The sequence below is a fragment of the Schistocerca americana genome, chromosome 2 (genome assembly GCF_021461395.2).
Source record: "Schistocerca americana isolate TAMUIC-IGC-003095 chromosome 2, iqSchAmer2.1, whole genome shotgun sequence".
NCBI classification, from domain to species: Eukaryota; Metazoa; Arthropoda; class Insecta; order Orthoptera; family Acrididae; genus Schistocerca; species Schistocerca americana.
In genome coordinates, this window is record NC_060120.1 from 380,648,052 (window position 1) to 380,672,725 (window position 24,674).

The 24,674-nt window shown below is 36.6% G+C and overlaps 1 protein-coding gene across 3 annotated transcripts in view; it reads right to left on the minus strand.

Annotated features, from left to right (window-relative positions):
* Positions 1-24,674, minus strand: part of LOC124596597 (probable multidrug resistance-associated protein lethal(2)03659) — a 261,248-nt gene that overhangs the window by 22,229 nt on the left and 214,345 nt on the right. For all 3 annotated transcript variants that reach the window (XR_006978324.1, XM_047135794.1, XM_047135793.1), the window contains 12 exons: positions 24,004-24,290; positions 23,479-23,662; positions 20,294-20,446; positions 19,798-19,997; positions 12,068-12,339; positions 11,910-11,989; positions 10,000-10,150; positions 8,735-8,841; positions 8,522-8,645; positions 8,187-8,357; positions 4,474-4,601; positions 1,319-1,564 (listed from right to left, as the gene is read on the minus strand). Coding sequence is in view for 2 of the 3 variants with exons in the window: in XM_047135794.1 (XP_046991750.1) it covers positions 1,319-1,564; positions 4,474-4,601; positions 8,187-8,357; positions 8,522-8,645; positions 8,735-8,841; positions 10,000-10,150; positions 11,910-11,989; positions 12,068-12,339; positions 19,798-19,997; positions 20,294-20,446; positions 23,479-23,662; positions 24,004-24,290 (2,103 nt within the window). In the remaining variant the exon portion in view is untranslated. The remainder of the gene's footprint in view (positions 1-1,318; positions 1,565-4,473; positions 4,602-8,186; positions 8,358-8,521; positions 8,646-8,734; positions 8,842-9,999; positions 10,151-11,909; positions 11,990-12,067; positions 12,340-19,797; positions 19,998-20,293; positions 20,447-23,478; positions 23,663-24,003; positions 24,291-24,674) is intronic.

The following is a 24,674-nucleotide window of genomic DNA, read 5'->3' on the forward strand; positions in this document are numbered from 1 at the left end:
CTTTTGCAGCTCCAAGTCAACTTTCATTGATGCCAGAAGCACAAAGATTTTTGTTGGGAGATGAAAGATCACTTTAACCTTATGTTTTCATAGTACTCTCTATTTTCACAGAAACATTTCCAATATATGGCACGTAAGCTATTATCTTGAAGGCCTCATCCTCTTCCTTGGCCACTGTTTATATATCTGGAGTACTCTGTATATGTTGAGATGAATATCCACTTTCCAGAAACACAGTCTGGGGGCGTTCAAACTGTTCTTGCTGGCTATTGACATTTGAGATGGTTTGGATTCACAGAATCTAGGTCTTCTGGACACCCATTGTGCCAGATGGTGATGACTAGTAGCTTGCAAATACAGGTCTGTATGTTTTAGAACTTCATCATAATGAAACATTGGAAATTTATCAATTAAGATGTCGGTTTCCAATTATGTACTGCATGAAAACCTGTAATAATAGAACTTCGTGGTTTAGACATCTGACAGCTTCAGGGTTTTATCATGTGAAAATAAGCAATCCAATATCAATGTCTTGAGATTACACCTCAGAGGGTATTTGGAGCAATACACAAACCTTCAGCAGAAGTGCATGAGCTCAAACACACCACATGCACAGTGGCAACAGTGAGCATCACACTTGCACCAAGGGGGTCTGAAATAAGGAAGTTAGAGTACTTTCACCAATATAGACAAATCTGGCCACAAGAGTCTGCTCTGAAATATCATTGCAGTATGTTACTGACATCTGATTGTTTGATCTATTTTTCATCTTCAGAGTGAAGTATTCACTCTGCAGAAGACTGTGCACTGATATGAAACTTCCTGTCAGAAAACTGTGTGCCAGACCAGACTCACTTTGTGAGCAATGCTCTCCGAACTGCTCTACGCAAGCACGACTCACAATCTGTCTCACAGCTTTACTTGGCAGAGCACTTGCCCATGAGAGGCAAAGGACCCGACTGAGTATGGTCTGCTGTGCAGTTTTAATATGCCAGGAAGTTTCATATTTTCCACCTAACTGATAGAAGTAACAAGTAATTCTAATGATTAACAAAGTCACCAATGTTATCAGAAGTAGTGATATGCTCGAGTGACATCAGAGGAGATAGTTAAGCCAGCACGACTTTTTGAACAGAAATCGTGTATGCCAATATATCAATTTTCAGTTTCACATCTTCTAGAAACAAATATTTCTTGCTGCTCCCTCTACACATCATGTTAATTATAATTCAAAAACACATTTCCGAAATATTTCATTTTCTGTCTGAGCACCTATCTAAAGCTTATAGATATCCTATCTACAGAGCACTTCATTTACCTCTTCAAGAGCTTTCCACAATACATGATCAGGATGTTCATCAAATGGGTCCAAGTTTTTACGCATTGTTCCCGAGAAGAGAACTGGTTCTTGAGGAATAATAGAAACTTTGCTACGCAAATCATGCAATCCAATTGTAGCAGTGTCGATCTTATCTATAATAATAGATCCCTCAATATCAGCCAGCCTAAACAGTGATGCTATTAAAGACGACTTTCCTGCTCCAGTGCGGCCCACAATACCCACCTGAAAACATACACAAAATTTGTCAGAAACTTAAATCATCACTTTTCCATTTCAAAACAATTACAGAATATAAAAAGCACAGCTGAAAACTCAGTTGAGAAACTTTAGGCTATAAAAGTCATTCAATCTATTTTTGTCATTTTTAAAAAAGTATGTATTATATCCCTCTGGCAGGTGCATCTTAAATACTTAACTTATTATTTATGAGGCTACCATTCCTGGTACAATATTAAGAAAAGGATTTCATCTTTGCAGAATGGTCTGCCACATTTTATGAATACAGGAAGTAGTTCTTTTTAAACATGTCAAAAAAAATTTTTGCTTAAAATTTCTAACAGATTTTTTTTTTTTTTTTTATTGTAACTTTCATCTCAAGCTCATCAGCAACTTCACTATCAAGTTACAAGATGATTAGTGAAAAAGTGTCTCCAAAACCATTCACAGCTGGGAAAAAAATAGACAATATCATGGCCAATGTGGCAGCAAGTAATTTCAATGACAGCCTTAGCAGGTATTCTGGAAATTATGAATGTGCTCAAACTTCAGTTCCACCCAGCCTGTTACAACCTGTGTGCTTTAGCAGACAAAAAGTGCACCGATCAAACAAAGCAGTGGATGACAGAAGTAGCCAAACAGACCCACAGGACCACCATGACCACAAAGAAGATGGTGGAGGGCCTCCTTTTTGATCTGAAAGGATTGTTTTATGGTCCATGGATCATTAATTAGAGGTAGGTTTAATGTAACTACAAAAAACTCTGTCTGAACAGGCCTTGGAAAGCCCAACAGTACTGACCGATAGCTGTCTCATCCTCTGCCAATAGGCATCTCTAGATACGGATACGGAGCAACACATCATCAGCACACCACTCTCCTGACCGTTGTCAGTTTTCATGACCAGAGCCACTACTTCTCGATCAACTAGCTCCTCAATTTGCCTCACAAGGGCTGAGTGTATCTCATTTGCCAGCAGTGCTCAGCAGATCAGATGGCCACCCATCCAAGTTCTTGCCAAGCACGACAGCACTTAACTTCGGTGATCTTATGGGAACTGGTATTACCATTGCGGCAAGGCTGTTGGGAACTACAAAAAATAAAACTCAAAACTTTGGACATGTTTTTCAGAAAATCATTTTTCAAATTGGCAGGAAAATAACTTCAGAACACTACATACAATTTGGATTGTAATTTGATGCCAACATTCTAAATTGAATTCTCTTGTCAGCATACACAGCCATTTTGCACATCTTCAAAATTCTATTTTCAGTTTGGTATTTTATCTATCCTCAACAAGTCTAACATACATAACGAAGTAATAAGCAACTACTTCCTTAGTGCTCTTCTCCAGAAGAGAGAGATATAACCTTCTGAAGAAGGGCACTAAGTGCATGAAACCAGTAAAGAAATTAAATTTCTTTGGTGTAATCTTTTTTGGTGCACACTGTTGTGTATTTTTTTCCTCTTTTTTTGAGGGGGGGGGGGCAAAAAATTTACGTTTTGTTCAACACATCACCGTTCTGTTAGAGCTTAATATTTTTCAATCATTGCATGTATACTATAGAAGATATATTGAAAATGACAAATAAAATTATTTTGTTACAGGTCCAATAGGGGGGCTTCAGGAATTCCAGTTGAAGTGGTCCTTCCACTTTGTGCTGAAGTTACAGGGAGCACCCGATATTATTTTGCTTGAAAAAAAAAAAATAATGAAAACCACTTTTTTCATGTACTGAAAGAGGATTACTCCCCCACCCCAAAAAAATCATTAATCTAGAATGTTTAAGGATGCTAATCATTATAATATTATTTCACACTACATAGAAAATGAAAGTAAATGAATAAATGTGAGACTTCTTTTTGCAAAGGGGAAAAAATGATTGAAGTGACTGCTTAGAGTATTTTTACTAACTATAGCACATATGACAGCTAGTTAGTTATTTGCATGTTCCACGAGTCATAACTGTGACAAAGTTCCTAGCATATTAAAACTGTAAGGCAGACTGGGACTTGAACCTGGGAACATTGCCTTTTGCTTGCAAGTGCTCTACTGACTGAGCTGTCCAAGCATGACTCACAACCCATTCTCACAGTGATCAACAATGTAAGCTTTCATGGTTGGTAGTGACATCACCTTAAACTTCTGGGCTATTAAGCCATAGTTGATGTATTAAACTTTCTCCTAAGATTTCCTCTCAAACTGCATGAGACATCTTCAGAGGTTCACCATTTTACTTCAGAACGTGTCCCCCGCACATGGAGAGGAAATGTTAGGAGAAAGTTTTATACATCGACCATGGCCTAATAGCCCAAAAGTTTTAAATGATGCGAACCTCACAGCTTTACTTCCCCCCCCAATACCCCATACTCTACATCGCAGACTTCACAGAAGTTGTCTTGCATATTTTGTCAGGCTACCACTCCTGAAAGAAAGGATACTGTGGACACACACTCAACCACAGCCTAGTGGATTGTTTCCAGAATGAATTTTCACTCTGAATTTTGGAAGGTAGGAGATAAGAGGCTGGCAGAAATAAATTTGTGAGGATGGGTCTTCAGTTGCGCTTCGATACCTCAGTAAAGCACATTTCTTCAAAAGGCGAAGTTCCCTGGTTCAAGTCCTGGTCACAGTACACAGTTTAAGTCCGCCAAGAAGTTTCAAATCAGTGCACAATCTGCTGATAATTTTGGATAATTATAACCTCCAACTATGATGAACAACAATCTGTTTAAAAAAAAGTTTAGTACTATTTCTCAGCAAAAAAATTTGGAATATTTGTTACACAACTGTCGCAAGGATTGTTTCCCCTTTTTAAATTTATGCACATGAAAAAAAGAGGGTATCTGCTGTTCGTTCAACACACAGTCCTGGAAAGAATGTCAGTTCCATCTGCTTATTTATTACTTTGTACCTTGTCTTTTGCTTGGACGACGAAGTTCAAATTCTTCAGCACTGGAGGCTCATCCTTAGCATACCTCAAATACATGTTCTTGAACACAATCTCTCCATTCTTTGGCCAGTTGGCAGGTGGCTTTTTACCTGAAAACAGATAAGAATCTATAATACTGATTTCTTCAAATAATTTCACAATGATTTTCTGGATAACCCAGCACCACATGAACACCATATGACAGTTATCAGAAATAATATGCACTGTTACCTCTAGCAGCATTACAGAATTTAATAGTAGGTAGTACATTGATAAATATTTGAGTAGGGAACACGTTCATCTGTTCACAGTAAATGTATCAGCTACATCCGTGAAATGTTACTGCTGTTTTTATTGCATGTGCACTAACATCTTGCTCACTTATTGTCATAATCCTCTTTCGTAGTCTCATATGTGATCTTCCTCTCCTCAAGCTACCCCTATCCCTCTCCCTCTTTCCAAATAAATCAATTGGCAAATGACTCCCTCAGACGGATTAAAAATGTAAAGAATGAAGAAAAAAAAAAAAAAATAACCAATGAGGAAAACGTAGTGTAATGTGTCACTTTGATGAAGTGTTGTGTTGCGCAATGTATACTGGACTGATGAATTGATGAATGATTGTCATCACAATAAGAGTCCTTGTTATTACTTTGTTATTCTAGAATAGCATACTGTTTAGAAGTTTATAATTGTTTGGATGGACACAAAGTATCTGCAAGTAAGTAGCAGCTTTTCTACACTTCATTATAGTTGCTGGTTTGGCAGTTTATCCCATGCTGCAGTGCCCTAGCTTGGAGATGTGATGTGCACCATGTGTCTTCTGTGACAATGAGAGAGAGACTTCGGAAGAAAATAAGACGGACTATCTGTCAGATCAGAACTGATCTATCACAGATGGTTGTTATACAGCACACATGTAAAGTCAGCACTCATTTATGAATTCACAGTCTTATTAAGTGTTCTCACTGTATTTGAAGCAGCAACATAATCATGTATAATACAAGACGCTTTGTACTAATTAGTAGAAAGTTAAAAATGGATGAGTTTTAAGATTCCCAGTGCAGATACAACTGCAGGGAAGTTACTACTTCCCTGCAGTTGTATCTGCACTGGGAATCTTAAATTTCCACAGTTATTCTGAATATTAAATAAAGAAGTAGCAGATCAGAATGGAAAAGAATTTAAACACAGACTCACAGAAGGTAACACACTTCAAATACTTATTTTAATATAATTATATCTATCCAAAGTCTGCATCACTAATACTCCTGAATGTGGAAACTGCTCATACATTGAAATTCCAGCACAGGCTGAGATACGCAGGATGACCTCAATGTACAGTGCTCATCTGATGAAACAGTGATAAATGCACATAACATCTTTAACAGTAGGGCACATACATAGTTACAATGCTCTCTACATGGGACGAGTTTCGGATATTTCTGCCAATGCTCAGTTTGCCTCAGTTTTGCAGCTCATGACACAGCTATCGTTAAACATTGTAAGTAAAGAAACAATGTTCACAATGCTTATGTAACATGACATGAACATAAAATAAATGTACTCCGAAAAATGCACATTTTGAGGCATAATTTGTTGGCTTGGCATGGCACGAAAGGGGTGCCACTGATATTGGTATATAACCCCATAAACATCATCATCGTAGATGCTGTAGTTTCCACTTTATGTGTGAGAAGTACTGCTGTCACGGCACGTAACGGAGTCGGCCCGTGAGTTTAAGTAAGTTGGTGGATCAGGCCCACACGTCACCAAAGGCTGCCCTTTCCTGCTTTCAGGCAAAGAAGAGTAAGAAAGAAATATTTCATTTTTAACAGGCTGATTTATTTTTGTCTTTAACCTTTACCAGTCATGAAGAGGTAGAGCACATAATCCTCGACACACATAATATGAGAAAGAAAAATTGGTAAGTGGTTGCCCATAGTTGTCACAAGGACTCTTAACAGTTTTTATAGTTCAGGTACATTCTTTATACATGCAGCTATGAAGCAATGCTCTTTTACACCACCTGAAATGCTGCATTAATTATTGGACAATTATCAGGCTTATCCTTACAAGATTTTAGGCATAGCTCCATGGGATTTCACAGGTCCCCTCGCAGAAATCAAGATGAAAACGAGGTAGCTTTTGAATAAAAACTTTGTTTTTGGCTTGGGATAAATTGATATTCTTAACCTCCAGACGAAACAAAGGGTTAATTTGACAACTTGTTTTGAAGGATGCAAAAGTAGTGTTTTCCATCAAAATTGATGTTGCAAAACTTTCTTTGTATCTTTTTTACACAGTTTCAAATGTGGTACCTCTTTCATGGATTTTGTGAATGTGTGTGAATACTGTATCCAAAATTTATGGATAAAAATATTTGTTACCATCAAAAATTAAATGTTAACAGAATAAATAAACAAAATTATCAAACTGATAGCACTGATTAGTGGATTATTATTCTCTTCAACACTATGGTTGGCATGCAACATGATGGTCTATCAGTAGCCTTCCTTGTAATGTCACAAATATTCCCATCTAGTGGTATGGTTCTCCTTCCTTTACAGCATTCAGAGATTGGTCTCAGGGTCTTCATCTTTCTTTTTCGTTCAACTTCTCTTCAATAATATTGGGACACAACTGGAGTTGCACAGAACTTTAGAGATGAATGTATGTCTCCTTTTATTTATTGTTTGTGCAAAGCTTTTCCCTCTATTCTTTCCAAAAGTTCTTGGTCATTGTTGGTCAGTGATATTCTCAGTGCTTGCCATCAGCACTATATTTCCGAAGTTTACAATTTAGTTATTTCCTTTTCCTCATGGACCATGCCTGTGAGCAGTAGCTTACTGCACTACTCAGAGACTTTTCTAAATCACTTCTTTACAAACACAGATGCCAAGTTTTAGTCAAGTTAAAGGGATGTTCCTTGGTGTTGAAAACATACTCCAATGGTTTTCACTTGCAGCACATGTCACATGTACATAAACGCATCAGATGTGACAGATGCTGCAACTGAACACAATTATGTAATTCACAGTAATGAATGTTTTTCATGTAGTTCAAAACTGATGAAAAAAAGAACCAAACACATTATAATAGTTTTTGGTTGTTCCATGATGATATGCTTTATTTTGAAACTGTAGAACTCTGTTTACAGAAAATATTGTACAAATACTGCAATAAGTAGTACCTCACTATCAGCTCAAATATGTCAAAGTACTAAAGACTGCAACATGCTTTCAAATCTGATTTGAATTTCATCTTTAAGTTATTCTTTAGTTTCACATGTCACAAATGAAAGATGTCTGTTATAAGGCAGCCCTGCATTATCATAAACCACAGTGCTCTAAATCACACCACACATGTTATTATTACAAATGAACTGTATGCTTTAACTTCCTGATCAGTCCATGATAAAGTAGAAAAAAGGCGATCAGGTTGTTGTTGTTTTGTAAAAATGGATAGCGAGGTGCAGTCTTGTCTATAGTAATCCACAAAAATTCAGATTCACTAGTTTTTATACAATTTTTGAAATACATTTCATGTCCACCTTTTCCTTGCATACTTTGAAAATTTACATTAAATTTGTAATAGTACTTCTTTAAACAAAATCACAACTTTTTCAGTGATCACTCACCAGCAACAATGGACCAAGTATGTTACAGTGAGATTCTACTGAATATAACACGCACCTTGTTCCGACTCCAGTGAAGGTTCCTTTTCCAGAGTAGTGTACTCCAAAACACGTTCCACTGAAGTCATTTGGTTTTCTAGTTCAGCTGACTGCCTCATGCCCCACTGAAACATTCCAGTCAGCCCAATTGATTGTGTGATGGCGAGGCCAACATTTCCTCCAAACCGTTCTGTTAACGAAATGACAAAGAAAACAGAATCAAAGATCTGAAGTTCTGTTCATTAACTCTTATGAAGTGAAAACTGGCCAAGATGGCAGAGCTCATGCAGGATCAAGAGTTATTTTCCAAATTATAGAAAGCAAATAAAAATACTAGAAACAATGCTTTGTCACCTCCTCCAATTACCAGGAAACTGAGTGTGACCAGTGCTATGTATACCAAACACACTACATCCAGCCAAAACCCAAATGCTCGACTTGAAGCAATGAAAATGAACCATGCTGAGGAATGTAAATCCTGAAAGGAAAACATTCAAATAAGAAAATATGTTTCATAATGTTTTCATTTACAGTAAATCACACTAATTTTGAGAAGTTTATTTTCACCTGATGATTGTCAAATTCCTTCTCCAGCACTTCTTGAGCTCCATAGGCTCTTATTGTTGTCAGACCCTGAAGTGAGGCATTCAAGTGAGCAAAAACTGGACTTCTAGCTGGAAAAGGGCAAAGATACACATAAATTTCCTTTTTTAGCACTAGAATGAGTCATGAGTTAAACACTGACAAAGAAATTATTGTTTCTGGATGGTTAAGCAGACATTATTCAGCTCAAAAACCTTGCCCTTCAGTGTTAGAGGACTTACTTGTAATATGGGATTCATAACAGCATAGAATTATTTATTCAAACAATGCAGGAATTGTTGTGAAACTTTAAACAACACTGTGTGTTTACATGCTTAGCTGGTATCTTTTCTTTTCCTCACTTTTTTTCCCTGCCATATACCATCCTATGTAGGATGTCACATGGTTAGTTCAAGTCTTTGGCAGCATCATTTCATGAACTGAATGTGAATTTTGCAGTTATACTTAAGGTAGTGTAGTAAAAGGATGTCACTGATGTGAGCTCATGTTGTGCAATTTGGCATACAGGAGATGCACAGCATGAGAATAGTAAGTATTACATAGTGATTTGTTTTCCAGTGGAGATTTACTTTTACCCTGATGAGATCTGTTGAAAGTGTGAAGTATCTTGAGTAATTTTGGAAAGGTGAGTCTTATTAAATTTATTTAAAATGTCATTGACACACTTTCATACAGTGGTAACAAACTTTATTTTTTAGCACAATTTTGAAAACTTACAAAAGAACTTTGTGGCTGCAAAAAATGTATGGTACCATATTTTGTTTTAGTTCATCTGAATGAACTGCTAAATTCATAACTCTAGTAATGAATCAATTTGTGTGAAAATTGACATTGTGATTTCCAAACAAAGTGTATATACCTTTCACATTTTTGAAAGTAGTAACTTCCAAAATTTCTCATTTCAAAACCTACAATAATGAAGTACTTTCCTTGGGATTTAACCATGATAATATTTGTTTATGGCACAAGTAACACTGTTAGAAGTAATTCTAATGAAGTTATTAATTTGTTATTATTTTGACAGTTACTTGTGCAATTCGTAATTTGACAAACCCTAGTAGCCATTTGTCAGCGGAGTTACAAACTGAGAATGACTACTCATACTAGAACCAACATTTTTTCTTCTGATACTAACATAGACAGAAATAAGAATAAGCCATTTATAGCCCCAAGTCCAGAAACATATCAATGGAGTATTTACTTTAAAAATGAGACATTTCATTACTCACTTATCCCTTCCAGTCTTTTGACACTCCGAGATGTGGACAGATAGAACAGGCGAAGTATATAGAATACAATCCCAATAACAGCAGTAGGTATCAGAAGTGAAACGTTAACAACTGCCACAACCACAATGATACCAAGAAGTGCTAGGCCAATCTGAAATAAAATTATAAAAAATGAAACAGTGGTACACATTGCTTTTCCACAGCAATAAGAGGAACAGCAGCACTCTTATCAAAACAGCACAGACAAAAAAGGTTGAAACTGGTTACTTACTATAGAATGAAACAATGAAAAGAGGTATGGTAATAAGATTTGTCAGTAATTTTCTGATGCCCTGCTCTAACAATCATAGTCAACAATGTTTTTATCATAAATACATTTTTTGGTGAGCTATACAGAGGAATGGAGCATCTGATCCAATGAGAGTGAGAAAATTTCAGAAAGTTAATTTTTCTGGGATGAAGGCACTATTCATGCTACAAAAACCTTTTTCATGTATCACGTGTCAGTGCATTATCCATGCAATCTCTAATTCACAACTGCAATGAATCAGGAGCTCTTTATTTCTAACTGAAGCATGACACTAAATTTTTGCTTATCGATGGAGTCATGTATACATTAAATTCAGTGTCGGTTTCCACAATTTCCTCCTTTTGCTACCCCTTACTCCCAAGTGTGTTCTGACTTGCCTGTGCATCTGGTTTCTAAGTATATTTTGAGATACACAAGAGACAGGTTGCTCAGTTATCTGATTTTATTAAATCAAATTGTGTGATGGTTGCTGTATCTCCAGCAAGCTATGTCTTGATTTGTTGTATTTGGTTTATTCCCCTGCTTTCAGGGATTTATCAGCAATGCAAGTAATCTGATACTTTGGTCTGAAGCCACTCCAGCTCCATTTCTCAGAGCAGCCCAATTTGAAACTGTTATTCATACCATATCTTTGTCCTTCAACTGAAAATTACACAATATCATCATGCTCAAGATATTCATCTTGATATTTCACATAACCCTGGATTTAATATACAGTTCTAAATAAAAATCTATCAGACAAGCTTTTTCTTCCTAACATATTGCCATTACACTGGACAAAACTGTTGTCTTCAGAGGCAGTAATAAATTTTCATATGGCCTTCCTAGTATTATAGGGACCAAAACATAAGGTTTTTGTACATTAAATTCACTAATCAGTTACGTAATCATCCTCATTATCAACAAATTTTCAGTGCTAGATTTATAAAAATCAACTGGTTTTTGAACAAAATATAAAATGCAGTAAATGAAGCAGGCATAGGGGAATACGAACAACTAAAATATTATATTGATGTGAAGAGCAAAACGGCAAAGCAGGAACGGCTAGATGAGAATTGAACAGCTGTAGTAACAGAAAGATGAGACACCTCCTTTAGAAAAACTAATGAGACCTTTGCAGAAACGGGAAGTACTTGTATGGATCTTAATAGCTCTGATGGAAAGCCCATACAAAGTAAATAATGGAAGGCTGAAAAGTGGACTGTCATTTAAACGATCTATAGATGGGAAACAAACCTGAACACAACATTATTGGAGGAGGAGAGGAAGCAAACTAAAGTTAGTAGGAGGGTTGTAGTACTGCAAAAAGAATTTATCAGAGCTTTACATGACCAAATTCAAAACAAGTCTCCTACAATACACGATGGTTTAGAGGAAACCCAAGGGATTAATACAGTAAGCAGGTGAAAATGGATTTACGTTGCAGGAGTTATGCAGAGATGAAGACACTTGCACAGGATAGACTAGCAATGAGAGCTGCATCAAACCAGACTTCAACCTAAGACCATAACAAAACCCAAGTTTGTTGTACCTTCTACTTTTTTAATGCAGACTGAGTACAGTTCTCTGAGCCATCATACAAAAACATAAAATACTGCACCTGTAGTGTATCAATCATTGCTTGTGGCAGCATTTCATCAATACAGCCCATGTCCTTTGAAAATCTGTTCAATATTCGACCTGCAATAAAAGAACATCTAGAAAATTTTGTGGAATCTCGTAATTTTATAATCATAAAGCAATGAAACAATGTCTTACCAGATGTATTTGTGTTGAAGAAGTACATTCTTGCTCTGGTAATGCATTCGAACATACGGTCATGCAAATTCATAGATGCTCGCATGCATACCATAAAGAAAAGAAATGAACGTGTCAAGGATACAATTATCACTGCAACAGATACAGCGGTAAAAACATAGATGCACATCTCCCTGCTCATAAGGGTACTGTCAGCAGGTATTTCCATGCTATCTTCACTGACAGAAGAATTAGTAATGTTGTTCTGCATACGAAGCTCCTCGACATTTGTCCTACAAAAACAGAAAAGTTACCAATAATATTAAAAAAAACTTCATATATCTAATTCTGCTGCTGCTGCTTACTTGTTAAAGCTTTTATATGATTAAATGCATTTCAGAACATTGATGGAAACTGATTTTGTGGTAATAAATGGCTATTTATGTCAAGTCTGATCCAGTAACTAATGAGAACCAACTACATGTATAAAAGGTAAGAAAGAAAAGGCAAAAGTTTTCTTATGTATAAAATAAGAGGAGGAGGAGGAAGTTAGTTTTTAACCAGGATATATACACAGACAAGGAAAAAAGAAATAGCTAAGCTTTCCTAGTTAAAAATACACTTTTTTCCAGGTGACAAGACACTTTTCACATGTTAAGTGACAGTATGCTTTCCCTCACAGCTGTAAAACTTATCAGTCCTCTGAATGGTAATGGTTTTATACAACGGCACAGATCTTCACGTCACTTCAAGGAAAAAAGAAAAAACAATGTGTTTTGGAAAGATCTTTGATGCATAACAGCACGCACACTACATATTTTCTTATTATAAAAGTATAAATATGTATTCCACCAAATATAGAACATTAGTTTCTGAAGCACTGAAATCGATACTGTGATGCACTTTTGTCAGCCAATCATAGCTCATGTCACACGGTCTCGCCAGCCAACGTCAGCAGATATTCAGAGCACAGGACACGTGAGCAGTTGCCTGTATACACCAGAACGAAGGACAATAAGTTTCTCATGACTTTTCAAATGGTACAAAAAAATTAACGAGGTTGTATGTGAGGCCAAGAAACTGTATAACTAGCAGATTATTCTACCCCAGGAGCAAACACAAAGCCTTGTGGGGGAACTACAATGGTAAAACACAGAATGCTTCCAATCTATGATTTATCAAAGAGCAGTATTCTGTAAATTTGAGATGTAAACAACACAAATTAAGAAACATCATCAAGCCTAGAGGAGGTACCAGGCAAGTGCTGAAATATGACTTGTGATTGAAATACACTGGGTTTAATGGAAGGCAGATTTGTAAAATTCTGCTAAAGCCGTCAATACATTTGAAACAAAACATTTTATTCAATACTATTGGCCACATATGCCAGTTTAATCGTCTTCAAGTGAACATTTACCATATTTACTCGAATCTAAGCCGCACTTTTTTCCCAGATTTTGTAATCCAAAAAACTGGCTGCGGCTTAGAATCGAGTGCAAAGTAAGCGGAAATTCTGAAAAATATTGGTAGGTGCCGCCACAACTAACTTCTGCGTCAAATATATGTAGTGCTACACAGGCACGCTTTGTAGGCATTAATCTCTGCATCAGTAAATAAATTTTAAAAAAATAAAAAAACGGTGGAAGACGAGCTTTTTTTCTCCGCCCCGAGTTTCGACCACTGCATTTTCATACATTATCAAACGAAACAAATACAAATTCCGCATTGTTCATCTCCGAATGTAGCAGCATTTCAATGTACTACGAAAATCCAATTGGCAAGACTGTTTGGAATGTTTGTCAATATGGCAAACTCTACGTTCTGAATTTTTTCCTACCTGTGAGAAGAGATGGTTGCTAATAGGAACTTCCGTGAATTGTGAATCACATGCAGTATTCTCTTCACCATAAGAATAATACGAATATAAACATTTTGCCACATATTCTTTCGTGTTTGCTGCTATCTCATTTAAATCCTGTCTGCCTAATAAACTACGAAACTAGAGTGAGACAACAGCAAACGCGAAAGAATATACGTATCATGTCATGAAACTCATATTATTCTTATGCCTAATAGTGATACAGTCAGAAATGAAGCACGGCAATTGACTAGACTTTAAATCTAAGACGACTAATTTCTGTGCAGAATGTAATGTACTAAAGAGGCATTTGCAAAGATTTTCAAACGGACAAAAATTTTCGCTAAGCTCTCGTTCAAAACATCTTCTATCATATGCAGTCTATTATTTGGTTCTTGTTGATCATTATCACAGAAGGCAGTCTCGTTTTTGTTGCAAGCAGCTGTAGCGTGCGCAAAAGCAAGCCATGCCGCGAGCGGCGACAGGCCGTAAACTCTCATTATCAGAATGCGACAAACAATGCATGACACAGTACAGTAATGCATTTTCAGCTTGAAGTGACGTAAACACCTATAACAAAGAGAACGGCACTTATCAGATCAAAGAAAAATAAGCAATCAATTCAAACCAGACGAAGCACGTGAAAAAGGAAGGGTACCCGTATAAATATGGACGGAGCGCCTGATGCAAAGCAATGGATACCTGGTAAAGCTTAACTGCTAAGCTTACGACTCGAACCAAACTACTATAACTGTATCGTCATTCATTCGACCTAATTTGTGTCTCATATTACAAGGTACCAACTTTGTTTCGATTTGGAGGTGCGGCCTAAAAGTTCTCTCCCCCCTTGAATTTCGAGTCTCAAATTTCAGGTGCGGCTTAGATTCGGGAAAACTTTTTTTCCTTGATTTCAAGTCTCATTTTTCAGGTGCGGCTTAGATTCAAGTGCGGCTTAGATTCGAGTAAATACGGTACATATATTCGTATGTATTAACAGCTCTTTTCTTATGTCATAAAAGAAACTGGACATCAGAATACTCCAAGAGAATCAGAATTTCGTAAACTATCCTAACATGCATAATTTGGCTTTAAGTGCACATTCGTATGTCCAGATTCACATTGAACTGGGCTCCTATCTTGTGTTAAGCTTTTCAGTAAGCTTTTCGAGACGTCAATTTTCTTAAAGCACCAATACTGTATTACCTCATGTTTGGTTCTTTATTGTGTCATTATGTCATACAGGCCAGAAGATGAAAACGTGCAATTTAAATTCAATGAATAGTTGAAACTAGCCAATAGTGCAGAATGAAACACTTCATTCCAAATAAATTGGTAGCCTCTGCAGAAAAATTAAAGGCCAAATTTCTTTAGCGAACCAACAAAAAAAACTTCATTGTTCTGGAAGGTGGTTAATGCTTCATTGCCAGTAATGTGGAAATAAAATCATAATACTGAAACTAACAACACATTTTAGTCTTCGCCCTTTTTCTGCTTTTTAGGTGCTGAAACAGGCAACTTCAAAAGACAGGTATCATCATTATTGGTCAACCATAAAAGATAAAGATCTGTTTTTCTTAACTTGTCTTTAGATCTCAAGAAGCCACAAGTGATTAAATCAGTCAGAGGCAAGCCTCGTCAGCTCACTTCAGGATTCACAGTAACAAGTTGCAGGACGTCACATGCAATCTGGTCAGCAAGTTCCCAGCCTACTCTGCAAGCTTATATTTTACAGCACCTCTAAGACTGCCTGTACAGATTGGAGGCAATAAAACCACAGCTTGGAATCCTGGAAGTCATGGCGCCTCCTCCCCTGATGCAGTTAAGTGCTTTTTTTTTTTTTTTGTACTTGTTACTGTAAGGCCACAGACAGTACAGAACTAAGATTAACGGCATGGAACATACCAAGGAATAAACAACATGTAGAAATCAGCAGCACATATAGAAAACACAGTGCATCTGGTAGCTGATGTGAAAGCTTGACATCTGCAATCATTTGATACTATTCACGTGTGACACTACCATGCCAGAAACACAAACATCACTTGTTGACACAAATCTTGATTGATGACTGCAATGTGCATAGTAGACACTACGTATTCAACCTGTGTTAGTTGTGAGTACAGTTACTGAAGCCTGCGATGCCTGAAAAAAGAAGTATCTGGAGTTGTTTACCAAGTAGTGAATTTCAGATAGTTGCTGCTGTTGATGATGATTATGATGAAGTATGTTTCCTTCCTTATGTACATTGTTTACATTTACTGTACTAATTCTAAGGAATGAATTATTACATGGAGGTAAAGTACGTATTGTTAGCAAATAAATGTTATCAGCAAATAAATATACCCTGGATCAGTAGTCAGCACACCCAATTTTAACAGGTTTCTACAATATACTCTGAACTTCATATTACAGCCTCTTCAACTCTAAAACATTTGGCCTGGTTTGAGGACTAACCCCCCCCCCCCCCCCCCCCCAAAAAAAATGATCTAACATAATAGAGCAAAGCAGCATATCCTACTTATTCTTATTCTGTAGAACTCTCAATGCCAATATTATTTTCACTCTCATTTACTGATCTCTTTGGATTCATGGTGCATATACAATAGTTACACAAAATAACCAATTTATTATATGAGCTGTACCTTCTGATCATTATTTGTAGTACAGTTAACTAACTGTTGATGTAACAGTATATTTTGTTTATATGGAAACATTTTATTTAAATAAATATTAAAAATTTATAATACCTGTAACTCATGAGCATGTCTAAATTCAACCTCTCTAAAAATTGTTTTGAGAGTGACAAAGTCTCTGTTTGCTTTGCCAAACAAATGTTTTACTTTGACCAAAAACTTATTTCAAAAGTTTTTCATATTTATACTTTTGTATTGTAAAATATTACTATCTTATGATTTAATTCTTTCCAAAATCTGGAGCTGTTATTTTGTAGCCCCGTTTCTCTTTTTTTTTCTGTTTGAAACATTTACGCTTTTACTTAGCCTATGGGTTAGTTTGTTAAGTACTCAAATTATGAAATGTAATTTTCTGGATTATTCTTAGTGAACTATGGGAAACCGCCAAGCATATTGAAACTTCCCTCTAGTGAAATTATTTTTTGCCATTTTTTAAGCGTACAATTTTTGGTTTAACAATATTTATGTCACTGTATTTTGTCTTTGTATTTTGCACCTTTGTACCTTTTATGTCAATATCTAAAATGTAAAAGTGTCATATTTCAGCATTTTGTAATTTCCAATGGATAGGCGCCACACACAAAACCCTCAGTCAGTTCACACAAAGTTGTCAACACGTAAATAACTAGGAGTAAATATGTTTAGTTCTATTCAATACAGCGTGTTTAATTATGAAGGCATGTGTTAATGTTCACTAGGCTAATAAAAGCCTACCTATCTTATCTATTGAAGTAGTTCATGACAAACAAGATGATCCTCTGAAGTGTTTATGAACCATTATTATGAAGGAAGTGAAAGTTACTATCATATGGGTTGTGCGCAATTGCTTTGCAAAGTTCCTCCTCATAATCAAGAAGGGAGAGCAAAAAAATCAGAGAGAGAGAGAGAGAGAGAGAGAGAGAGAGAGAGAGAGAGAGAGAGAGAGAGAGAGCGCAGGTCGGTAAGTTACAACCATATGATGACATTAAAAATTATTCTATTATGCCAGTAATTTTATGAAAATTATTTTTGACATAATTTATCACTACAAACAACACTTCTGTTTGTCAGTAGAACCAGGAGGAGGCCACTGTAACTGTGGCCAAAATGCTTGTTTCCCCAGCACAGTTTTTTTACGTTATGACATGGTAAAATACCCAAAACGCTTATGTCAACAGACTCTGGCCACATAAGCCTGCTAAACTGTAAATTTATTTAGGAGCTTCAAAAGTTTTGCAGTATACTACTCCAAATTTATTACCAAACGTTATTGAATGAAGTCAATTTTGACAGACTCTAGATTGTGTAAGTACTCCTTTTATGCAAATTATGACAGGAAACCACCTGCAAGTTTTGAACTGCATATAGTGAATCCTTTGAAAGCACAGTGCAATTAATTTGCAACAAACCCATTTAATGATCCCCATGAAAATTTCATTAGTAGCCCTTTTTAAATCACATTTGACATTTTGTTTATCATAATAGCTGTACCATCTGGAAAATTCTGGTACTTTTCTAAAAATTATAAAAAGGCTCATTAAAAACAAAATATGTTATACAATCATTATTCTGTTTCAGCAAATTTACGGGCAGCCTTTTTCTCACAAGTCTCCAATAATATTCACTCAGCCCTGTGTTAAAATAAGTCTGCTAGACCTATATCAGGAAGTTGCTCCATTGTTCACATACCAAATGGTAGTGATGCTTCTTATCAATTTCTCTGCAAATTGTATCATCAGGAAATTAAAGACAACTTAAGACTTAATACAGAAGTTGCATATGAGGCTTGTCCAAAAGACTTTTCACCAATCTGGCGTCCTAGGCAATTTAAATAAATTGTCCTGAAGAACCAAGTACTATACATCCACAGTGCAAACTTGAGCAGAAGGCTCTATAACACAATAACTGCAACAAAACGTCTGCTATAATCAGTTATCTCAATTCTGTGGAAGTTCCATCAGGAATAAAACACGTAACTGCCTCTTAATAAAAGAAAGTTATGATGTAGGAAAGAACTGACAGGTTAAGAAGCAAATTTCTTGTTTTTCTCTTAAAATCTATAATTTGTTGTAATATGTTTCCCCCACAATTACTCCAAACACTACAGCACTAAAACAATTTATCACAGTAGACATCTTTGCTCAGTTTCATATTCACTCCTGTATCGAATTCCTTCTTATCTTTCTGCTTCGCCCAAGCTCATGGTGGATGCATCAAGTAAATTTACATATGATCAATTTTCTTCTTGTGAATCCACAAATGAGAAAACCAACTGCTCACTTGTACTGTTGTGCTGAGGGGGAAACACAATACATAAAGCTTAGTGTACAGTGTCAATTAAATTGTGAAAGCTACACATTCACCAAAGACTTCAGAGAAGATAACAAAGAAACAGTCTCTCCCTACAGATTACACACACAATGAATTTGTGCATATGGCAACATTTAGCCAAAATAATTCAATAATACGGTTTCTGTAACTTCATAAATGATTTTTCCTTCCTTTTACATAACACAAAATTAAATAATGACAATATTATGAAAAGGATATATTGCTACTCACCTTGTAGAGGATATGTTGAATCATGGGCAGGCACACTAAAAAGACTGCCAAACATGTGGCTTTCAAACAAAATGCCTTGTTCTAAACTGGTGATGGGGGTCAAACTGTGAGCATCTGCAGTTGATGTGGGTAAGGAGGCGGCTTCCCACCCCCACCTCCTTCCTTACCCCTCACTACCCAGATTGCTTCTCCCATCATGCAGAGCTACTCACAGCGTGGCTGCTGTAGCCAAAGACAGTGGTCCCTTGCATGCGTGATGTTTTTGCCTACTTTAGAAGAAGGCATTTTTGGCCAAACGCTCACATATTTAGCAGTCTTTTCAGTGAGCCTGTCTGCAACTCAACATATACTCTTTTATGGCGAGTAGCAATCTGTCTTTTTCATAATCTTGTCATTTTTCTTTCCATTATTTTGCAAATAATTTTAATAATATTTTTGTATTAAAATTTCAGTTGACTTTCATTGCTTGTACAATGTTGTTCCCATGTAAAGGCACTTACATAGCTACTACAACAAAAGCCCTTTGTTGTGTTCATGGGTCATTTCTATTACATTACATATTTCAAATGAAACCAGAAAACAACAGATACTTCTCAGTTACATCCTCCAACATACATAAAGTAGCACAGTAAATGGAAAATAGCAAGTGAAATATTTACCAGTATGTAAGCCAATAATCTGCACCACTGGCTGCAAATTGTGCCAAGAAGAACATGAAAAACATTGTGAAGATGACACAGCAGTTGCCACCAGCACTGAAATATCCTTTGTAAACATGGCCTCCAACACGACCTGAAGTTCTCATTTCTGCCACTTCTACTGGCTCCTGTTGCTTAGTTTCATCAACTGAGTTCACACTCTGAAGGAGAAAAGAATCTTTGTTTCAGAAAATTAGGTTAAATGTGACAATCTGTACCTGTGAATATATATGAATGACTTTCAAGATGTAAAAATAAATTTGAATGAAACAGTGAACCTTTTTACTTAAAACTTCAAAAATCACCTACTCTCTGATAAAAGATATTTTCAGTAACTTATCTGGTTTGACTGAGACATCTGTCTTGAGCTTTTGTAAAGTTCAGAGTACCTTCGGACAAGTTTTTAGACAATTGATATTAATTTTAAAATCTAGATTCAACAAAAACCCATACAAACCCCAAGAGATAGACGAGCAATACTCTTGAGAGATGAAATGTCATCAGATAACTGGTCTTCTTCAGGTTCATTCTCTGTTTCTTTCAGCAGAGAAGCAAAATCCAGGCCACTGGCTTGAAGTTCACTGTATGTACCCATTGCCTCTATTTGACCCTGTAATTCAAATGAAGTCATTATGTACAGTGTAGGATTCGGGGAAAGGGAGGGGGGGGGGGGGGGTAAAAGAGGAAACAGGTGCACACTCATTTACGTCATGAAGTATACACAATGAAATTGTAAGTAGTAAACATAACATCTGGCATAACTATTTTTGTAACTCTACTGTTTGGTTAGAAGTTTACTAGAAACTGTCATCATATAGCAAGTATAATGATTAAATTTATCTCTGCTGACAGCACATTACACCATGTCATTCCTAACAGCATGCACCAGGAAGGTCTAGTCAGAAAATTTAGTTGAAACTAATTTACAATCAAATTTTAAGAGGAGTAGTACACTAAAACATACAAGTAAGAAGTTTTACTACTTTGTAGAACATGAGAGGCGACTTCATTAGGCACAAATAAAGTTAAATGCTCACGGCAAGTTCACATGATTTTAGTGACTTTGTAAGTCTTATAGATGAAACGCATCCAGGTGAATTATGTAATGCCCAGCTGGATATGATAGATGGATATTAACAGTATACTGCCAGGAATAGATAATATTAACGAATAAACATGGCACAGATGTCAGGTGACAAGTCATAAACCAAGGATGGAGACTGAAAACATCCTAGAAAGGGAAGAACCAAAAAGGAGAGAAGAGACACATTACTAATAATGAGAACAGAGATAAAAAAGGAAATGTTCTAAAAGAGAGGATGGATAAGAATAAGGAGAGAATCAAAAGTTCAACAAAATGAGCCTACAATCTAAGAGCTTTTGTGTGTGTGTGTGTGTGTGTGTGTGTGTGTGTGTGTGTGTGTGTGTGTGTGTGTGTGTGTGTGATGGAGGGAGGAAGGGGGGGGAGAGAGAGAGAGAGAGAGAGAGAGAGAGAGAGAGAGAGAGAGAGAGAGAGAGAGAGAGAGAGAGAGATTGAGATTGAGATTGAGATTTTAGTGGTAAACAATTTTTAGTGGTAAGTAGCCTAAGTTTCATGTTCAGAGTGCTAAAGGGTTCTCACTGACAAAAAAATAGTCATTGAGAGTCAAATGGTAGAAAGAGATGGAATTCCTAGGGAAGAAATGCAGTCCTTTAAGGTTCACTGAAATGCTTATTGGAACGCTAGAAAGTAACTAAGGGCTTGGTCAAAACTCAAATCTCAACAAACTGATTTCTGTGTGTGTTAGAAATTTACACAAAAAAGATCATGTACAATTTTCTGAAGGGAAACAAATGGTTTAAACTTTTAAATATGTTGCAAATAATATTTTGCTAATTATTAATGTAAAAGTAGCACACACTGATGAGTTAACAGAACGTTTAGCTTGCAGTTCTTTAAATCATCATCAAAAATTTTGGAAAAAATTTTCCTTGAGGTTGAACTGTTGCTTTCAGTCATGTCTTCACAAAAATTTAAATGTTAAAAAGCAAAAAAAGTTACCTTTTTAAATTCCAGTTAATGGTGGTCAGTGTGAAAAAATACAGTCAAACAAAATTGAAACACCAAGGAGGAGTTTTGTGACAGATGAAAGTTTGTAGGCATGTTTCTACATCTTGAAAATGTATATTCAAGTTTCATGCCAATCACATAACAGTGGTGCTAGTAGCATCTTAAGAATGCAAATCAGGTTTGCTTTAACACATGCCGAAATGGTCATGGGCGTTAGTTACCTTTGAGATTAGATGTGAGTTGATGTTGGTGAAGAATGCCTTTAAGGAGACGAAGATGCCATTATCAGTACCTCACTCAGTTTGGATGGGGTTGTGAATAGGGCTACGATAAGCTACATGTTCCTTCTGTGATACTGCAGAAAGATTTGGCAGGAACTTAGCCACTGCATATGATTGCTGGAAGCAGTGGTCGTGAGAATGTATGGTGCAGTACAACTTGGCTCTGGACGACCACATAGCACTACCGACAGGGTAGCGTGTGACTGTCACATTGTGCAGCACACGACACAATTGACTGTTACAAATTGGTTACTCCAAGGACAGATCTGACCAGGCCCCTATAGCACGCATTCTACCAACCCTAAACCACCTTCATCTGTGACTTCAGTGATGTCCAAGTGAGAGCTCACTGGAGGGCAGGGTAGAGCCTGTTGTGTTAACTGAAGAAAGCTGGTTCAGCCTCAGTGCCAGTGACGGTTGGGTGTTCATCATGAGGTGGCCAGCTGAGGACCTGCAACCAACCTGTCTGCATGCATGCTAGACACACTGGACCTACACCTGGAGTCTAGCGTGCGATTTCGTATGACAGCAGGAGTTCTCGTGGTCATCCCATGCACCCTGACTGCAAATGTGTGTCTCAATCTGTTGATTTGACCTGCTGTGCTGCCATTCATGAACAATCCCAGGGAGTGTTTTCCAACAGGATAACACTTGCCCACATACTGCCGTCATAACCCAACACACACTATAGAGTATTGACATGTTGCCTTGGCCAGCTAGATCACCGCATCTGTCTCCAATTGAGCACAGATGGGACACCATTGGACAACAACTCCAGTGTCATCTACAAACAGTATTAACCATCCCCGTATTGACTGACCGAGTGCAACAAGCATGGAACTCCTTCTCACAATCTGACATCCAGCACCTGTACTACACAAAGCTTCCATGTTTGCATGCATGTATTCAACACTCTGGTGGTTACACCAGTTGTTAATGTACCAGCATGTCACATTTGCAATGGCTTATCTCACACATTATTCTGTGATCTTGCAGTGTTGATCACTTAAATGTGTTACCTAGACAAATGTATTCTGGAAATTTCATTATTCTACGGTAAGTATTTTTTGGTGTTGCAATTTGTTTCCTGTCAGTGTGTTATCCTTTCTTACATATGGCACCTAGTTTTTGGCAGTCATTTTGCACTTTTAAGATGGCTATAAGAGGGTCATAGCATCTGCAAAGAAATTCAACAGAATGCCAGCATAAATAGTTTCTTAAGTAACACTGATTATTTTTCACTGCACAAATAAACCATTAAAATAAAAATATCTAAAAATCATATTTTGAGCAGCAACTACTGATAATTACATTATTCAGGATGACAATTTTATCAACATGTTTCAGGTACTGTAGCTGATGTGTTACAAGAATCCTGGCTTTGTCTTTGAGATGTTCTGTTATGCAATCTTCAAACAAATGTTTCCCAACGTGTGTGTCAACAGCTGATAAGGGATCATCTAGAAGATAAATGTCTGCATTTTTGTAAATGGCTCTGGAAAATAAAGAGATGCAAAGTTACAAATTGCATTATTATCATGGCCATTTTACATTATCAACTACAAAACTAAGACTATAGCATTATCTTTCCCACGGACAACTAAAGGGCATTTCAGAGCAGTAGGAAGAACACTGTCAACCTAAATCAAATTTTGATTAACTTTAATGTTAATTTTCATGTTGTAATGGGTACACAATATGAAAGCGTACAAATAAAAATACGTCAAAACTCAAATTATTCTACCTTCATTCAGAACACAATTTATACTGCATAATGATACTAACTGCAGGCCACAATTCATTCATCAAGAATATTAGTTTAATAACTAAACTTACCTTGCAAGATTGACACGTGCTCTCTGTCCACCACTGAGGGAAACTCCTCTTTCACCAACTATAGTTTTGTCCCCATAAGGAAGGAGCTGGAAATCACGCTTCAGTGCACAAACATTCACAACATGGTTGTATCTTTCACGAACATATGGCTGGCCAAAAAGAATATTTTGTCTCACAGAACCTGCAAACATCCAGGGTTCCTGTGATGCATAGGAAACACTCCCATTGATTTTAAGTGTACCACTTGACAGTTCCAGCTCTCTAAGAATTACGTGTAATAGTGAAGTCTGCAAGAGATGCAAATTGACAACAATTTAAATATGTTTTTAAAAAGTGAGGTAACTGAGTAATTTAAGTATTTGAGACAGACAATTTACATGAACTATACTGAGACGATGGCTAAAAGCAATCCTAAAGACTAAGTTAAGTTTTGTATTTTATTTGATTATGTATCACCTCTTCAGAGAATCTCGACAGCAATACAACATACTATAAATTCAGGAGCTCTGATACTACAAGAGAGAACGTAGGTTTTCCACTAGCATAGTAACCAACTATAATGTTAACTGAATAAAGTGTCTTGGCTTGCAGTTAATGACATTCAGCACAATTACAAAGAATGAAACTCTTATGTTTCAGTGCAGGGTGCAGACTTCTCAACAAGATCCAAA